The sequence below is a fragment of the Lagenorhynchus albirostris genome, chromosome 7 (assembly GCF_949774975.1).
Source record: "Lagenorhynchus albirostris chromosome 7, mLagAlb1.1, whole genome shotgun sequence".
NCBI classification, from domain to species: Eukaryota; Metazoa; Chordata; class Mammalia; order Artiodactyla; family Delphinidae; genus Lagenorhynchus; species Lagenorhynchus albirostris.
In genome coordinates, this window is record NC_083101.1 from 21,480,500 (window position 1) to 21,496,736 (window position 16,237).

At 39.3% G+C, this 16,237-nt stretch overlaps 1 protein-coding gene across 2 annotated transcripts in view; it reads right to left on the reverse strand.

The window, feature by feature from the left end:
* The window catches only part of HSDL2 (hydroxysteroid dehydrogenase like 2), a 94,586-nt gene that overhangs the window by 51,505 nt on the left and 26,844 nt on the right, over positions 1 to 16,237 (reverse strand). For both annotated transcript variants that reach the window (XM_060154615.1, XM_060154614.1), the window contains 3 exons: positions 14,629 to 14,743; positions 1,746 to 1,849; positions 648 to 746 (listed from right to left, as the gene is read on the reverse strand). In XM_060154615.1, the coding sequence (XP_060010598.1) occupies positions 648 to 746; positions 1,746 to 1,849; positions 14,629 to 14,663 (238 nt within the window). In that variant the 5' untranslated portion in view covers positions 14,664 to 14,743. The remainder of the gene's footprint in view (positions 1 to 647; positions 747 to 1,745; positions 1,850 to 14,628; positions 14,744 to 16,237) is intronic.

The window sequence follows — 16,237 nt, forward strand, 5'->3', positions numbered from 1 at the left end:
TAAGTGGAGAATAAGAACCCACAAGGACAAGCTTTCCCTTTCTGTCATTTTTACTGACTTTCCCTCATGTTTATACAACATATTCCCTAGCCTGCACCCATCAGCTTCCATCATACATTTAACTCTAAAGCTGCATACCCAGCCATATGCAGGTTATTCTGTCACCTAAAGGGGATCTAGGCACTCTGTGAACTCAGAACTCATGTGAAAGTACAGAAAAGTTGGTTTTTCATAAAGGAAAAAGACAAAGTAGTAAGAATACCAGAAAGTAAAGAAGCATTTGCTGGGATGTGTGAGGAGAAAACAAAAGTATGAGAATCTATAGAATTTTCTGAGGTACGAAAGATAGTGATGGAAAAAAGGTTAGGGAAACGCAGATGGCTTCCTGTTGGCTTTAATGAGACTCTTCAGGTGTTCCTGGGTTCAGTGTTTCTAGTACAGCAATCATGTAGTCATGCAGATCAAGTCAAAGCTAGAAGGTGACTGAAAAGGGCCTTTTATGCACAATAAAAAGTTGAACTTTTTTCCCAACAGACAGACTGAGGTTACCTTTGACAGTCTACTCACTCGCACCCCACCCCACCCAGCAAAGAGGGTCAAAGACAATAAATGAGAATCCAATAAATGGATTTTTTGTAAGTACATACCTGTTTTAGGCCACAATGCATTGACTGCAATTTCACCTTTAAATTCTTCTGCCATTCCAAGAACACACATAGACATACCATACTTAGCAATGGTGTAAGCTGAAAGAAACCACCAAGAATTTAATTAAGAAAGAAATTAATCTGTGAATTTAAATAACCAATTTCTTTCTATTACTATTCCTTCCTCGATATATTTTTTCAGAATTATTTAATAATAATACAAAACATAATTTTAATTTACTATTTTTAAAAGAACAGTTTTTAAAGAAGTAACTGTAGTTTTATGGAAATGGTTTTTATATATATCAGGGATGAACCACTTTTACATACTTCCATCCTAATATTAGATTCAAAGAAAAAAGACGGTAATAAACTTTCACTTCTCAATATTATGGGAGTAAGTTACATTATTGTTTCTTAATCTGTTTTTTTTCCTTTTCTTTTTTAAAAAAATGAAAGTGACCATTTAAAGGAAAACTACTACTAGTAAAACATAAACAAAAGGTTGCAAATTCATTTAACCTAGTCTATTAAAACAAAACTCCTTTTGGTTTTGTTCTATGGGTTCCTACTTCAACTGCCTTCCTTTCCAAATTTTACTGAATTATGCTGAAATAAGGATAAGTATCTGACACAACTATTTCAAAGGAGGCACCTATACATAAATCTTGTTATTTAGCACACTCACCTTAAATCACTAGTTTTCTGTGAAAGGTAAAGTATTCCATGGATCGTTTTCACCAACTTTACTGAAGAATAAGTTACATACAATAAAACACACCCACTGGGACTTGAGAGAGCTTTCTAGGACAGGGATATCCATATCTCCATTTGATTATTGGTTATACAGGTGTATACATTTGTCAAAACTCATCAGACTGAACTACTAACATCTGTGCATTTTATTTAATGTAAAGTATACCTCAATTTTTTAAATTAAAGATAAAAGATTAAGAATCTACTTACAAAATGCTATCAATTTCTGCATAGAAAATTTAATGTTGAACGCTATGTACAAATTGTGATTACATCATAGATATACTGGTTTAATACAAAACAAATTGACTAAACAAGCCATCCCCTCATCCTACCACCTACCACAGTGCTGTTTGAACCACAGTGGATTTAGGTTCAGCGGTGGGCTGAGATTGAGGATATGAGCAATTTTACTCTTTTTCAAATAAGGAATGCATGCTTTAGATCTGAAAGCAAAAGAAAACACAAGTCAAGTTACTAGCTTTCTAACAGCTTCATTACTTTCTTAAGTTATATTTTAAACTACTTCTACAGAGCAACTGAACTTGTTCAATAACCGGCAAGGTACTTCTGTTGGTTTTCTTTGTTGTTGTTCCCCCACTTACCTGGAATGCAGATAGGAAAAGCAACTAATATTCATCCTTCGAAGCTATGCATAATGGCCTGACAATATGATCTGCTTGATGAAAATAATCAATTCCGTGGCACACTAGCCTTAAATCCAACTTAGATTATCTTCAACTACATCCTTCCAAGTCAGACAGACCTAGGTTCAAATCCTCCTTCTGCCCTTCATTGTGTAATCTGGGGCAAAATATATAGTATTCTAATTTTTAGTTTTCTCACTTGTAAATGTTGGTAATACCTGCTACTATCTAGGATTGACCAAGGGATTAAAATGAGATGATACATATGAGATACTTAGAACAGTGCATATATTAAACATGAAATAACTGCTATTATTAGTATTACATATTCTGATTTTTTTTCATCTTAGTAGGTATAGTATTCCTACCACACTGGAACTGTAATTTAATACATGAACTCCCAATACATAACCAAATTTAATTTGTACCAATATGCAATGCAATGTTCCTTTGCAGGCAATATTTAGTTGTTTGTTTTTTAAACCCTTTCAAAAAGGTAGATAATTTATTTTACAAAAGACACAGGTCCAATATTTGGAAATGTTTAATTATTAAGCTATAGTATATAGCTTAATAACATATTGTAGCTTAATAATTTTAGTTTTTAGTTTTATTTCACATTCAATAACTTCTAGGACTTGAAACTAGTCCATTCTTCTTAAGTCTGTTTCTTTATTACCAATGTACAACATTTTTGTTACCATCTACAATGTCTTTTTTTTTTTGCAATGTCTTTTTAAGTTTATAAACCAAATACAATCAATATCACTAAAGGGTTTTTGTACATATTGTTTTTCTATTACAAAGGTGCTTCACTCTTATCGGGGTGAGGTAGAGAAGGGCAAACAATATTACAGCTGTTTGTCATTAGAACAGTGAAGCTGCACGTCAAAGCATCAACAGGAAACAACCTATTCCAAGCAATAAGACCATATTTCACACTCAAGGGAAGGCGTTCATTTCATTTACATTACAAACATGAGCTTCTCTAATATATTAGACAGGACGCGGAGATCACCTTCCTCTCCACAGATACACCAGAAGTACATCTACGCGTGGAACAACTCCTACGGAGCACCTACTGAACGCTGGCAGAAGACCTCAGACCTCCCAAAAGGCAAGGAACCCCCCACGTACCTGGTTAGGGCAAAAGAAAAAACTAAACAGAGACAAAAGGATAGGGACGGGTCCTGCACCAGCGGGAGAGAGCTGTGAAGGAGGAAAAGTGTCCACACACTAGGAAGCCCCTTCGCGGGTGGAGACTTCGGGAGGCGGAGTGGGGGAGCTTGGGAGCCGCGGAGGAGAGCACAGCAACAGGGGTGTGGAGGGCAAAGCGGACAGATTCCAGCGCAGAGGATCGGGCCGACCGGCACTCACCAGCCGAGAGGCTTGTCTGCTCGCCCGCCGGGGCGGGCGGGACTGGGAGCTGAGGCTCCGGCTTTTGTCGGAGCACCGGGAGAGGACTGAGGTTGGCGGCGTGAACACAGCCTGCAGGGCGTTGGTGCGCCGCGGCTGGCCGGGAGAGAGTCCGGGAAGGGGTCTGGACCTGCCGAAGAGGCAAGAGACTTTTACGTCCCTTTTTGTTTCCTGGTGCACGAGGAGAGGGGATTAAGAGCGCTGCTTGAGAGGGCTCCAGGGACGGGCGCGAGCCGCGGCTAAGATTGCGGAGCCCAGAGACGGACATGGGACGCTGAGGCCGCTGCTGCCGCAGTCAGGAGGCCTGTGTGCGAGCACAGGTCACTAGCCACACGCCCTTCCGGGGAGCCTGTGCAGCCCGCCACTGCCAGGGTCCCGGGATCCAGGGACGGCTCCCCCGGGAGAGCGCACGGCGCCCTCAGGCTGCAGCGTCACGCCGGCCTCTGCCGCTGCAGGCCCGCCCCGCACTCCGTGACCCTCCCTACCCCCGGCCTGGGTGAGCCAGAGCCTCCGAATCAGCGGCTCCTTTAACCCCGTCCTGTCTGAGCAAAGAACAGACGCCCTCCGGCGACCTACACGCACAGGCGGGGCCAAATCCAAAGCTGAGCCCCTGGGAACTGTCAGAACAAAGAAGAGAAAGGGAAATCTCTCCCAGCAGCCTCAGAAGCAGCGGATTAAAGCTCCACAATCAACTTGATATACCCTGCATCTGTGGAATACCTGAATAGACAACGAATCATCCCAAATTAAGGAGCCCTGTGGATGAAAGGCTCTTGGTGCTGCAGCCAGGAGTCAGTGCTGTGCCTCTGAGGTGGGAGAGCCAACTTCAGGACACTGGTCCACAAGAGGCCTCCCAGCTGCACATAATATCAAACAGCAAAAATCTCCGAGAGATCTCCATCTCAACGCCAGCACCCAGCTTCACTCAACGACCAGCAAGCTACAGTGCTGGACATCCTATGCCAAACAACTAGCAAGACAGGAACACAACCCCACCCATTAGCAGAGAGGCTGCCCAAAATCATAGTAAGTCTACAGACACCCCAAAACACACCACCAGACGTGGACCTGCCCACCAGAAAGACAAGATCCAGCCTCATACACCAGAACACAGGCACTAGTACCCTCCACCAGGAAGCCTACACAACCCACTGAACCAACCTTAGCCACTGGGGACAGACACAAAAAACAACAGGAACTACGAACCTTCAGCCTGCAAAAAAGGAGACCCCCAAACACAGTAAGATAAGCAAAATGAAAAGACAGAAAAACACACAGCAGATGAAGGAGCAAGATAAAAACCCACCAGACCTAACAAATGAAGAGGAAATAGGCAGTCTACCTGAAAAAGAATTCAGAATAATGATAGTAAGGTTGATCCGAAATCTTGGAGATAGAATGGACAATAGAATGGGCAAATTGCAAGAATCAGTTAACAAGGACCTAGAAGAACTAAAGATGAAACAAGCAACGATGAACAACACAATAAATGAAATTAAAAGTACTCTAGATGGGATCAATAGCAGAATAACTGAGGCAGAAGAACGGATAAGTGACCTGGAAGATAAAATAGTGGAAATAACTACTGCAGAGCAGAAAAAAGAAAAAAGAATGAAAAGAACTGAGGACAGTCTCAGAGATCTCTGGGACAACATTAAACGCACCAACATTCGAATTATAGGGGTTCCAGAAGAAGAAGAGAAAAAGAAACGGACTGAGAAAATATTTGAAGAGATTATAGTTGAAAACTTCCCTAATATGGGAAAAGAAATAGTTAATCAAGTCCAGGAAGCACAGAGAGTCCCATACAGGATAAATCCAAGGAGAAATACGCCAAGACACATATTAATCAAACTGTCAAAAATTAAATACAAAGAAAACATATTAAAAGCAGCAAGGGAAAAACAACAAATAACACACAAGGGAATCCCCATAAGGTTAACAGCTGATCTTTCAGCAGAAACTCTGCAAGCCAGAAGGGAGTGGCAGGACATATTGAAAGTGTTGAAGGAGAAAAACCTGCAACCAAGATTACTTTACCCAGCAAGGATCTCATTCAGATTTGATGGAGAAATTAAAACCTTTACAGACAAGCAAAAGCTGGGAGAGTTCAGCACCACCAAACCAGCTCTACAACAACTGCTAAAGGAACTTCTCTAGGCAAGAAACACAAAAGAAGGAAAGGACCTACAATAATGAACCCAAAACAATTAAGAAAATGGGAATAGGAACACACATATCGATAATTACCTTAAATGTAAATGGATTAAATGCTCCCACCAAAAGACACAGATTGGCTGAATGGATACAAAAACAAGACCCATATATTTGCTGTCTACAAGAGACCCACTTCAGACCTAGAGACACATACAGACTGAAAGTAAGGGGATGGAAAAAGGTATTTCATGCAAATGGAAACCAAAAGAAAGCTGGAGTAGCAATTCTCATATCAGACAAAATAGACTTTAAAACAAAGACTATTAGAAGAGACAAAGAAGGACACTACATAATGATCAAGGGATCGATCCAAGAAGAAGATATAACAATTGTAAATATTTATGCACCCAACTTAGGTGCACCTCAATACATAAGGCAAATACTGACAACCATAAAAGGGGAAATCGACAGTAACACATTCATAGTAGGGGACTTTAACACCCCACTTTCACCAATGGACAGATCATACAAAATGAAAATAAATAAGGAAACACAAGCTTTAAATGATACATTAAACGAGATGGAGTTAATTGATATTTATAGGACATTCCATCCAAAAACAACAGAATACACATTTTTCTCAAGTGCTCATGGAACATTCTCCAGGATAGATCATATCTTGGGTCACAAATCAAGCCTTGGTAAATTTAAGAAAATTGAAATTGTATCAAGTATCTTTTCTGACCACAACGCCATGAGACTAGATATCAATTACAGGAAAAGATCTGTAAAAAATACAAACACATGGAGGCTAAACAATACACTACTTAATAATGAAGTGACCACTGAAGAAATCAAAGAGGAAATCAAAAAATACCTAGAAACAAATGACAATGGAGACACAACGACCCAAAACCTGTGGGATGCAGCAAAAGCAGTTCTAAGGGGGAAGTTTATAGCGATACAAGCCCACCTTAAGAAGTAGGAAACATCTCGAATAAACAACCTAACCTTGCACCTCAAGCAATTAGAGAAAGAAGAACAAAAAAACCCCAAAGCTAGCAGAAGGAAAGAAATCATAAAAATCAGGTCAGAAATAAATGAAAAAGAAATGAAGGAAACAATAGCAAAGATCAATAAAACTAAAAGCTGGTTCTTTGAGACGATAAACAAAATAGATAAACCACTAGCCAGACTCATCAAGAAAAAAAGGGAGAAGACTCAAATCAATAGAATTAGAAATGAAAAAGGAGAGGTAACAACTGACACTGCAGAAATAAAAGAGATCATGAGAGATTACTACAAGCAACTCTATGCCAATAAAATGGACAATCTGGAAGAAATGGACAAATTCTTGGAAATGCACAACCTGCCAAGACTGAATCAGGAAGAAATAGAAAATATGAACAGACCAATCACAAGCACTGAAATTGAAACTGTGATTAAAAATCTTGCAACAAAGAAAAGCCCAGGACCAGATGGCTTCACAGGCAAATTCTATCAAACATTTAGAGAAGAGCTAACACCTATCCTTCTCAAACTCTTCCAAAATATAGCAGAGGGAGGAACACTCCCAAACTCCTTCTACGAGGCCACCATCACCTTGATACCAAAACCAGACAAGGATGTCACAAAGAAAGAAAACTACAGGCCAATATCACTGATGAACATAGATGCAAAAATCCTCAACAAAATACTAGCAAACAGAATCCAACAGCACATTAAAAGGATCATACACCAGGATCAAGTGGGGTTTATTCCAGGAATGCAAGGATTCTTCAATATACGCAAATCTATCAATGTGATAAACCATATTAACAAACTGAAGGAGAAAAACCATATGATCATCTCAATAGATGCAGAGAAAGCTTTTGACAAAATTCAACACCCATTTATGATAAAAACCCTCCAGAAAGTAGGCATAGAGGGAACTTTCCTCAACATAATAAAGGCCATATATGACAAGCCCACAGCAAACATCATCCTCAATGGTGAAAAACTGAAAGCATTTCCACTAAGATCAGGAACAAGACAAGTTTGCCCACTCTCACCACTCTTATTCAAATAGTTTTGGAAGTTTTAGCCACAGCAATCAGAGAAGAAAAGGAAATAAAAGGAATCCAAATCGGAAAAGAAGAAGTAAAGCTGTCACTGTTTGCAGATGACATGATCCTATACATAGAGAACCCTAAAGATGCTACCAGAAAACTACTAGAGCTAATCAATGAATTTGGTAAAGTGGCAGGATACAAAATTAATGCACAGAAATCTCTGGCATTCCTATATACTAATGATGAAAAATCTGAAAGTGAAATCAAGAAAACACTCCCATTTACCACTGCAACAAAACGAATAAAATATCTAGGAATAAACCTACCTAAGGAGACAAAAGATCTGTATGCAGAAAATTATAAGACACTGATGAAAGAAATTAAAGACGATACAAATAGATGGAGAGATATACCATGTTCTTGGATTGGAAGAATCAACATTGTGAAAATGACTCTACTACCGAAAGCAATCTATAGATTCAATGCAATCCCTATCAAACTACCACTGGCATTTTTCACAGAACTAGAACAAAAAATTTTGCAATTTGTATGGAAACACAAAAGACCCCGAATAGCCAAAGCAATTTTGAGAACGAAAGAAGGAACTGGAGGAATCAGGCTCCCAGACTTCAGACTATACTACAAAGCTAGAGTAATCAAGACGGTATGGTACTGGCACAAAAACAGAAAGATAGATCAATGGAACAGGATAGAAAGCCCAGAGATAAACCCACGCACATATGGTCACCTTATCTTTGACAAAGGAGGCAGAAATGTACAGTGGAGAAAGGACAGCCTATTCAATAAGTGGTGCTGGGAAAACTGGACAGCTACATGTAAAGGTATGAAATTAGATCACTCCCTAACACCATACACAAAAATAAGCTCAAAATGGATTAAAGACCTAAATGTAAGGCCAGAAACTATCAAACTCTTAGAGGAAAACATAGGCAGAACACTCTATGACATAAATCACAGCAAGGTCCTTTTTGACCCACCTCCTAGAGAAATGGAAATAAAAACAAGAGTAAACAAATGGGACCTAATGAAACTTAAAAGCTTTTGCGCAGCAAAGGAAACCATAAAGAAGACCAAAAGACAACCCTCAGAATGGGAGAAAATATTTGCAAATGAAGCAACTGACAAAGGATTGATCTCCAAAATTTATAAGCAGCTCATGCAGCTTAATAACAAAAAAACAAACAACCCAATCCAAAAATGGGCAGAAGACCTAAATAGACATTTCTCCAAAGAAGATATACAGAGTGCCAACAAACACATGAAAGAATGCTCAACATCACTAATCATGAGAGAAATGCAAATCAAAACTACAATGAGATATCATCTCACACCAGTCAGAATGGCCATCATCAAAATATCTAGAAACAATAAATGCTGGAGAGGGTGTGGAGAAAAGGGAACCCTCTTACACTGTTGGTGGGAATGTAAATTGATACAGCCACTGTGGAGAACAGTATGGAGGTTCCTTAAAAAGCTACAAATAGAACTACCATATGACCCAGCAATCCCACTACTGGGCATATACCCTGAGAAAACCATAATTCAAAAAGAGTCATGTACCAAAATGTTCATTGCAGCTCTATTTACAATAGCCCGGAGATGGAAACAACCTAAGTGTCCATCATCGGATGAATGGATAAAGAAGATGTGGCACATATATACAATGGAATATTACTCAGCCATAAAAAGAGATGAAATTGAGCTATTTGTAATGAGGTGGATAGACCTAGAGTCTGTCATACAGAGTGAAGTAAGTCAGAAAGAGAGAGACAAATACCGTATGCTAACACATATATATGGAATTTAAAAAAAAAATGTCATGAAAAACCTAGGGGTGAAACAGGAATAAAGACACAGACTTACTAGAGAATGGACTTGAGGTTATGGGGAGGGGGAAGGGTAAACGGTGACAAAGCGATAAAGAGGCATGGACATATATACACTACCAAACGTAAGGTAAATAGCTAGTGGGAAGCAGCCGCATAGCACAGGGAGATCAGCTCGGTGCTTTGTGACCGCCTGGAGGGGTGGGATAGGGAGGGTGGGAGGGAGGGAGACGCAAGCGGGAAGAGATATGGGAATATATGTATGTATATAACTGATTCATTTTGTTGTGAAGCTGAAGCTAACATACCATTGTAAAGCAATTATACTCCAATAAAGATGTTAAAAAATATATATATATATATTAGACAAAACCTTTCCAGCTGCACTTTGCTTGCCTAACCCTCAGCGTTAGTAACCCTCATCAGGTACGTTTTCCACGGCAACATGCCCTATCTTACATATTATATTGAAAATTCTTAGCACCACGCTTAGATACTAATACCTTGAGCTTAATAAAATAGCTAAGTTTACTAGAAACTTACTGTATGCTAGGCACTGCACTTATTAGTTATTACCTTCACATGAATTATTTTACTTAATCAGGGTTGTAAGCTCCAAGGCCTATAGGGCATTTGAGTAAATGAATAAAGTGAGCTGAGTATAAGAAAGAGCAACGGTTCAGAAATACATTTGAGCCTTATTACTGAATTTCTATAAGCATTTAACATGATACAAACACATATAATACTGGAGATTATATATTTAATTAAAACTTAGAAATACAAATCAGGATCTGCATTCTACCTCCTGTCTTCCAACCCTGTTTCTTTAAACCACTAGAACACAAGACACAGGCCACAGGGCCCTGGGCACCAGGGATCAGGAAGCAGCTCCAGATCCTTGCTGAAATCTCCAAATAGGTCAGTTCTTTGGGCCTTCCCCTACTCTCTCCCTGAGGATGCTTCTCAGGCTTCCCTGAGAAAACAATCTGTACTTATCTTATGTGAATGAAGTGAGTGTCACTAAATAAAAAAGAAAACAAAAATTTAAATGGAAATGTCTCATTATGAATTTCTCTTTTATAATGTATGCCTTTCATAGAGGGCCAAAAACCTGACACCCTTTTTTTGGTTCAAAGGTCAATGTCAGGTCTTTCAACTGGCATTGTAAAATGCCTTTAACTGGGAACAATTTTATTTAAAATTAGCTGTTAATAGGGACTTCCCTGGTGGCACAGTGGTTAAGAATCCACCTGCCAATGCAGGGGACACAGGTTCAAGCCCTGGTCCAGGAAGATCCCACATACCACAGAGCAACTAAGCCCCTGTGCCACAACTACTGAGCCCACGTGTCGCAACTACTGAAGCCCGTGCGCCTAGAGCCTGTGCTCCACAACAAGAGAAGCCACTGCAATGAAAAGCCCGTGCACGGCAACAAAGAGTAGCCCCCGCTCACCGCAACTAGAGTAAGCGCATGCGTAGCAATGAAGACCCAATGCAGCCAAAATAAATAAATAAATAAATTTTATTTTCAAAAATAGCTGTTAATAAATATAGGAACTTTCAACAGTGAATAGAATCTTTGCTTTTAAAAAGGGTTTTAGGGCTTCCATGGTGGTGCAGTGGTTGAGAGTCCGCCTGCCGATGCAGGGGACACGGGTTTGTGCCCTGGTCCGGGAGGATCCCACATGCCGCGGAGCGACTGGGCCCGTGAGCCATGCCCACTGAGCCTGCGCGTTCGGAGCCTGTGCTCCGCAATGGGAGAGGCCACAAGAGTGAGAGGTCCGCGTACCGAAAAAATAAAAAAGGGTTTTATTTTAGGGTATCTATTCCTGAGATATTTGTAGATCTATTACTCCAACGTACTCATATTTAGTTTTTAGTACCTTAGTGCCCTACAGCTTATGTATTCCATTTGTAGTTCTTCAACTGCACAAATAGTTTTCATTCATAAAGGTAATTTTAAAGTTAGTTCATTTTCCTATATCGGATTTTTTGGTTTTGTTTTGAACTGAACAAATCTATGAACAGGAGTGTAGTTTAGGCCATCACTTTCATTTTTGGAAAATGACCGTGTTATAGGAAAGGGGACAAATTATTCTTGACAAATGGGTTTTCCAAAGACATAATTTCACAAGGAATGAGCAATGAGAATCATATACTTGTGTTTCCGTAAGTCATAATGTCAGCTAAAAAAGCCAAGTCTTTGACCCAATCTTTGCTTGGGAACTGAGTTGGGAATTTTCTCTTGGGTGGCAAAAAAGAATTGATTTCTTTCTAATCAAAAACAAAATCTCTACAACAGTACACCACAACCACACAACCTTGTCACAGAACTGACAGTCACTTTGTATTCAACATGAGTAAAGCACTGAATAGTCTGTATTTCAAACCACAGAAGTCTATTTAATTCTTAGAATTCATAACGGCCCGTTTTTAACTTTTCAGCAAGAGCTATTCCTAGTGAACAATACAATGAACAAACTTAATTTCTACACCTCTGTGAAACACTTCTACATTAGTTTAGACTTGTATAAGTTTAAAGTTAACCCTGACCATCACAGCCACACTGTCTATACCACTTTTTTTTTTTTTATTTACTTTGGGCTGCATTGGGTCTTTGTTGCTACGCGCGGGCTTTCTCTAGTTGCAGCCAGTGGGGCTACTCTTCGTTGAGGTGTCTAGGCTTTGCATTGCGGTGGCTTCTCTTGTTGCGGAGCATGGGCTCTAGGCACACAGGCTTCAGAGTTGTAGTGTGTGGGCTCAGAAGCTGTGGCTCGCGGGCTCTAGAGCGCAGGCTCAGTAGTTGTGGTGCACAGGCTTAGTTGCTCTGCAGCATGTGGGATCTTCCAGGACCAGGGATCGAACCCATGTCCCCTGCACTAGCAGGTGTTTTTTTAATTAATTAATTAATTTTTTGGCTGCATTGGGTCTTCATTGCTGTGCGCAGGCATTCTCTAGTTGCGGCGAGCACAGGTTACTCTTTGTTGCGGTGTGCGGGCTTCTCATTGCAGTGGCTTCTTTTTGTTGTGGAGTACAGGTTCTAGGCACACGGGCTGCAGTAGTTGTGGCACACGGTCTCAGTAGTTGTGGCTCATGGGCTCTAGAGTACGGGCTCAGTAGTTGTGGCACACAGGCTTAGTTGCTCCACGGCATGTGGGATCTTCCTGGACCAGGGCTCGAACCTGTGTCCCCTGCATTGGCAGGCAGATTCTTAACCACTGCGCCCCCAGGGAAGTCCTGATTACCACTTTTGATAAACCCACATTACATTTTCTAAAACATTTCTCAATCCTCAAGTCATTTCCTGATGTTCATGTCATGAGTATCCAGTCTAAAAAACTTTAATCACATCAAAATTATCCTGACACCATAAATAAATATAACTGGGTGGGTGGAATATTTATTCCTGTGGCTTCGTCATCTATAATAGAAACGGCCACAAATGATTTAAGTTTTTCATGCATCATGCCCTTCTAACCCTTAATTCAGCAGGAATAGTATTCCTGGTTAGGTTTATATTTTTAAACACTTATTTAAATGAGTGTTTACATTCAATCAAAATTCTTTCACAAAGTTACCAGCTGTAAAATATTTTGATGCCCAGATAATTTCTTCTTGTAACATATAACTGCATCACACAGCAGCACTGCTTATTTTATTTGAAAGTAAACACAAACCTATTGAAATGTTAGTCCTCTTTCTAGTTCATTAAGTTTTTCACCATAATCTTTTCAATATGCTTGCCACAGATCTTACTACGGTTTGATTCTCTATGGTTTCCATTCAGGAGGAATATAGGTTACACACTGAATTTATAGAAATATGCCCCACATCTACAAAGAAGCAAGCTCTCAACCATTTTACTTGCACATATGGCCCTCTTGGCATATGTCTCATTTTCCCACTTCAGATAGAGACATGGGTATGAGAAATATTTCACTTTCTCCTTTAATAGAAGAAGGAAAAGTGCAAGCACAATAAGTGGCAACTTTTTAGCCTGCCCTCAGCATCCAGAGACAATGGTGCCCAGTCCCCATCTGATAACGCAGTTGATACTCTGCCACTGGGCTATGGTAGCTAACTGTTGCCACGTGGGAACGCTGTCTCTATGTGGCCAATGTTTCAAGAAAGCCAGAAATCGGGATTTTTGGGTAAATCTCCTAATTTTTTTCATGTAGGCAGCTAATGAAATTATGAATATAGGTAACTAATAAAAACAAAATGTTTAACACTGTCAGAGCCAAGTTTTGCTGATCCAAAAACACACATCCAAGGGCAAAGTTCAAAATTAAAGACAAATTTTACATTTAACCCTTATTACCAATCTTATGACATACTTCTCTATTATCCCCATTTTACAAATGAGAAAACAGACTCTGCAAGAGCTTAAGTTACTTGTACAAGCTCATGAAGATAGTGAGTCATGAAGGGTGGGGGTGAAATTTGAATCCTCAAAGGAGTCTGCCTCCAAAGCCCAAGTTCCTAACCACCTGTTCTATGCAAACGTATAAGGCAGATACACACAAGTACATATAAGGCAGATAAGAAAGTTCTGTGCTGATCTTCCCTTATATCCACATGAAAAATGGTAGAACCCGAAGGTAAATAAACAGATAAACAAATGGACAAACAAACAAGAGTGGACTAGGTCTGACCAATGCAGAACACAACAGGACTACATTTGCTCTCATTCTATATTTGATATTTTCCCTGACACTGCCTAAGATAGCATTAGCCTTTTTCAATTACATTAAAATGGGATTCATAATGAGCTTCTTGTTATTTACATAACTAAAACTCCAGTGTTTTTCAGAGGAAGAGACTACTGCAGGTTTGCCAGAAGACTTGGTATGCATATATATATGTATTTACTCATGCAAGTGTTTGAAAATGTTTGAGCTATACTTTAGTCTTTATTAGAATCACAGAGAAAAGGCACTCTGAATAAAACTATTTAAAATACTACCTACTGACTTGGAGCACTTTTAGGCCTTTATAAGGGTTGACTAGATTTTAAACTGTATTCCTAACCTATTCAAATCTGTTTACAACTAGTTCTCTGACAAAACACTGCAACACTCTCTCCCACAGGTCTTTAACTTACGTAAGATAGGTGCCTCTGGTGTTGATGTTCATCATCAAATCCACTTTCTTTGTAGGTGTTTCCAATGTGTTGGTCAAGCTAATAGCACTGGCATTATTCACCAGAATATCAATTCCTGTATTCAAATAATCAACTTCTTAGTAATGTAATTTAGACTTTATAACAAAAAGAAATAAAAAACATTCACTCTATATAGTTGAAGTCCGAGTTCACAAATACTTCTTTTAGATAATATGACTGACGAACACACCAATGCAAGACTCAGTAGGTATGTCAAAACAGCACCCAAATGATTTTCACTGGCACATGGAGACCATAACCAGGGCTCCCCAGGAAACTGCAAGGAAGCTTAGTCCTTAGTGGTTTGTAGCTCCTGTCCTTATCTGTTCTCTTACTTCCTGGTCTTCCCTCCTTGTCCCCAAGAACCTTAGGTCAATTTCCTTAAAGTTTCCCACCCCCCCCATCATCTTTCCAAGGCCTGTCTCCCTTCCAAGCACACCGGTCTCCCTCCTCTCAAAGGCCCTTACTTAAATGGAAGAGCTCCTTTCTGGTCTTGGGAACTGGGAAAAGAGAAATGACCTAGAGTTTAAATTCCAGGCAAATCATGAAAATAGATCAGGTTTGTTTTGGTAACTTATACACAAAATAAATTTAGAATAATGATTATTTCTGCATATTCTATCCAGTCCTTATCCATATGTAACATTTATGGTTACAAGCTTAAATAATGTTAAATGAAAATGGTAAAATACAAAAGCATCTCAAACACATTTCTGCATTTCTACATGGCCTTCATAATTCTTTTCCTTTAAATTGAAGTACAGCTGATTTACAATGTTGTGTTAATTTCTGCTGTACAGCAAAGTGACTCAGTTATAGATATATATACATTCTTTTTTATATTCTTTTCCATTATAGTTTACTTCAGGATACTGAATATAGTTCCCTGTGCGATACAGTTGGACCTTGTTGTTTATGCATTCTATTCAATATATGTAATAGCTTGCATCTACTAATCCCAAACTCCCCATCTATCCCTCCCCCATCCCCCTCCCCCTTGGCAACCACAGGTCTGTTCTCTATGTCTGTGAGTCTGTTTCTGTTTCGTAGATAAGTTCATTTGTGTCATATTTTAGACTCCACATATAAGTAATATCATATGGTATTTGTCTCTTTCTGACTTATTTCACTTAGTATGATCATCTCTAGCTGCATCCATTCTTTCTAAAGAGCATTTAATATTCTATCAAATAGATATATGACAATTTCTACTGCTGGGGTTAGACTGTTGCCTTAAACGTCTTTTATTATCTTAACTTTGCTTTGTCCCTCTCTCACAATATGTGGAAAATGGTTTAAATAAGGTTATTATACTTACAACATATTAGTCATAAGCTCCCTTTCTTCATTTATAGTAACATTATAAAATTTTGATCACGTCCTCATTCCTCATTCCTCAATTTCCATATTCTTTAGCACAGAGTTAGCGCTACTAATGTTTTCTTAAAACGTGTCCTTAGAATAACTTTGGATTCAACTATATTACATTTTATATCTTCGTTATAACAAAACTCAAACTCAAGTAAATCACCTGTATATATTGGACAAG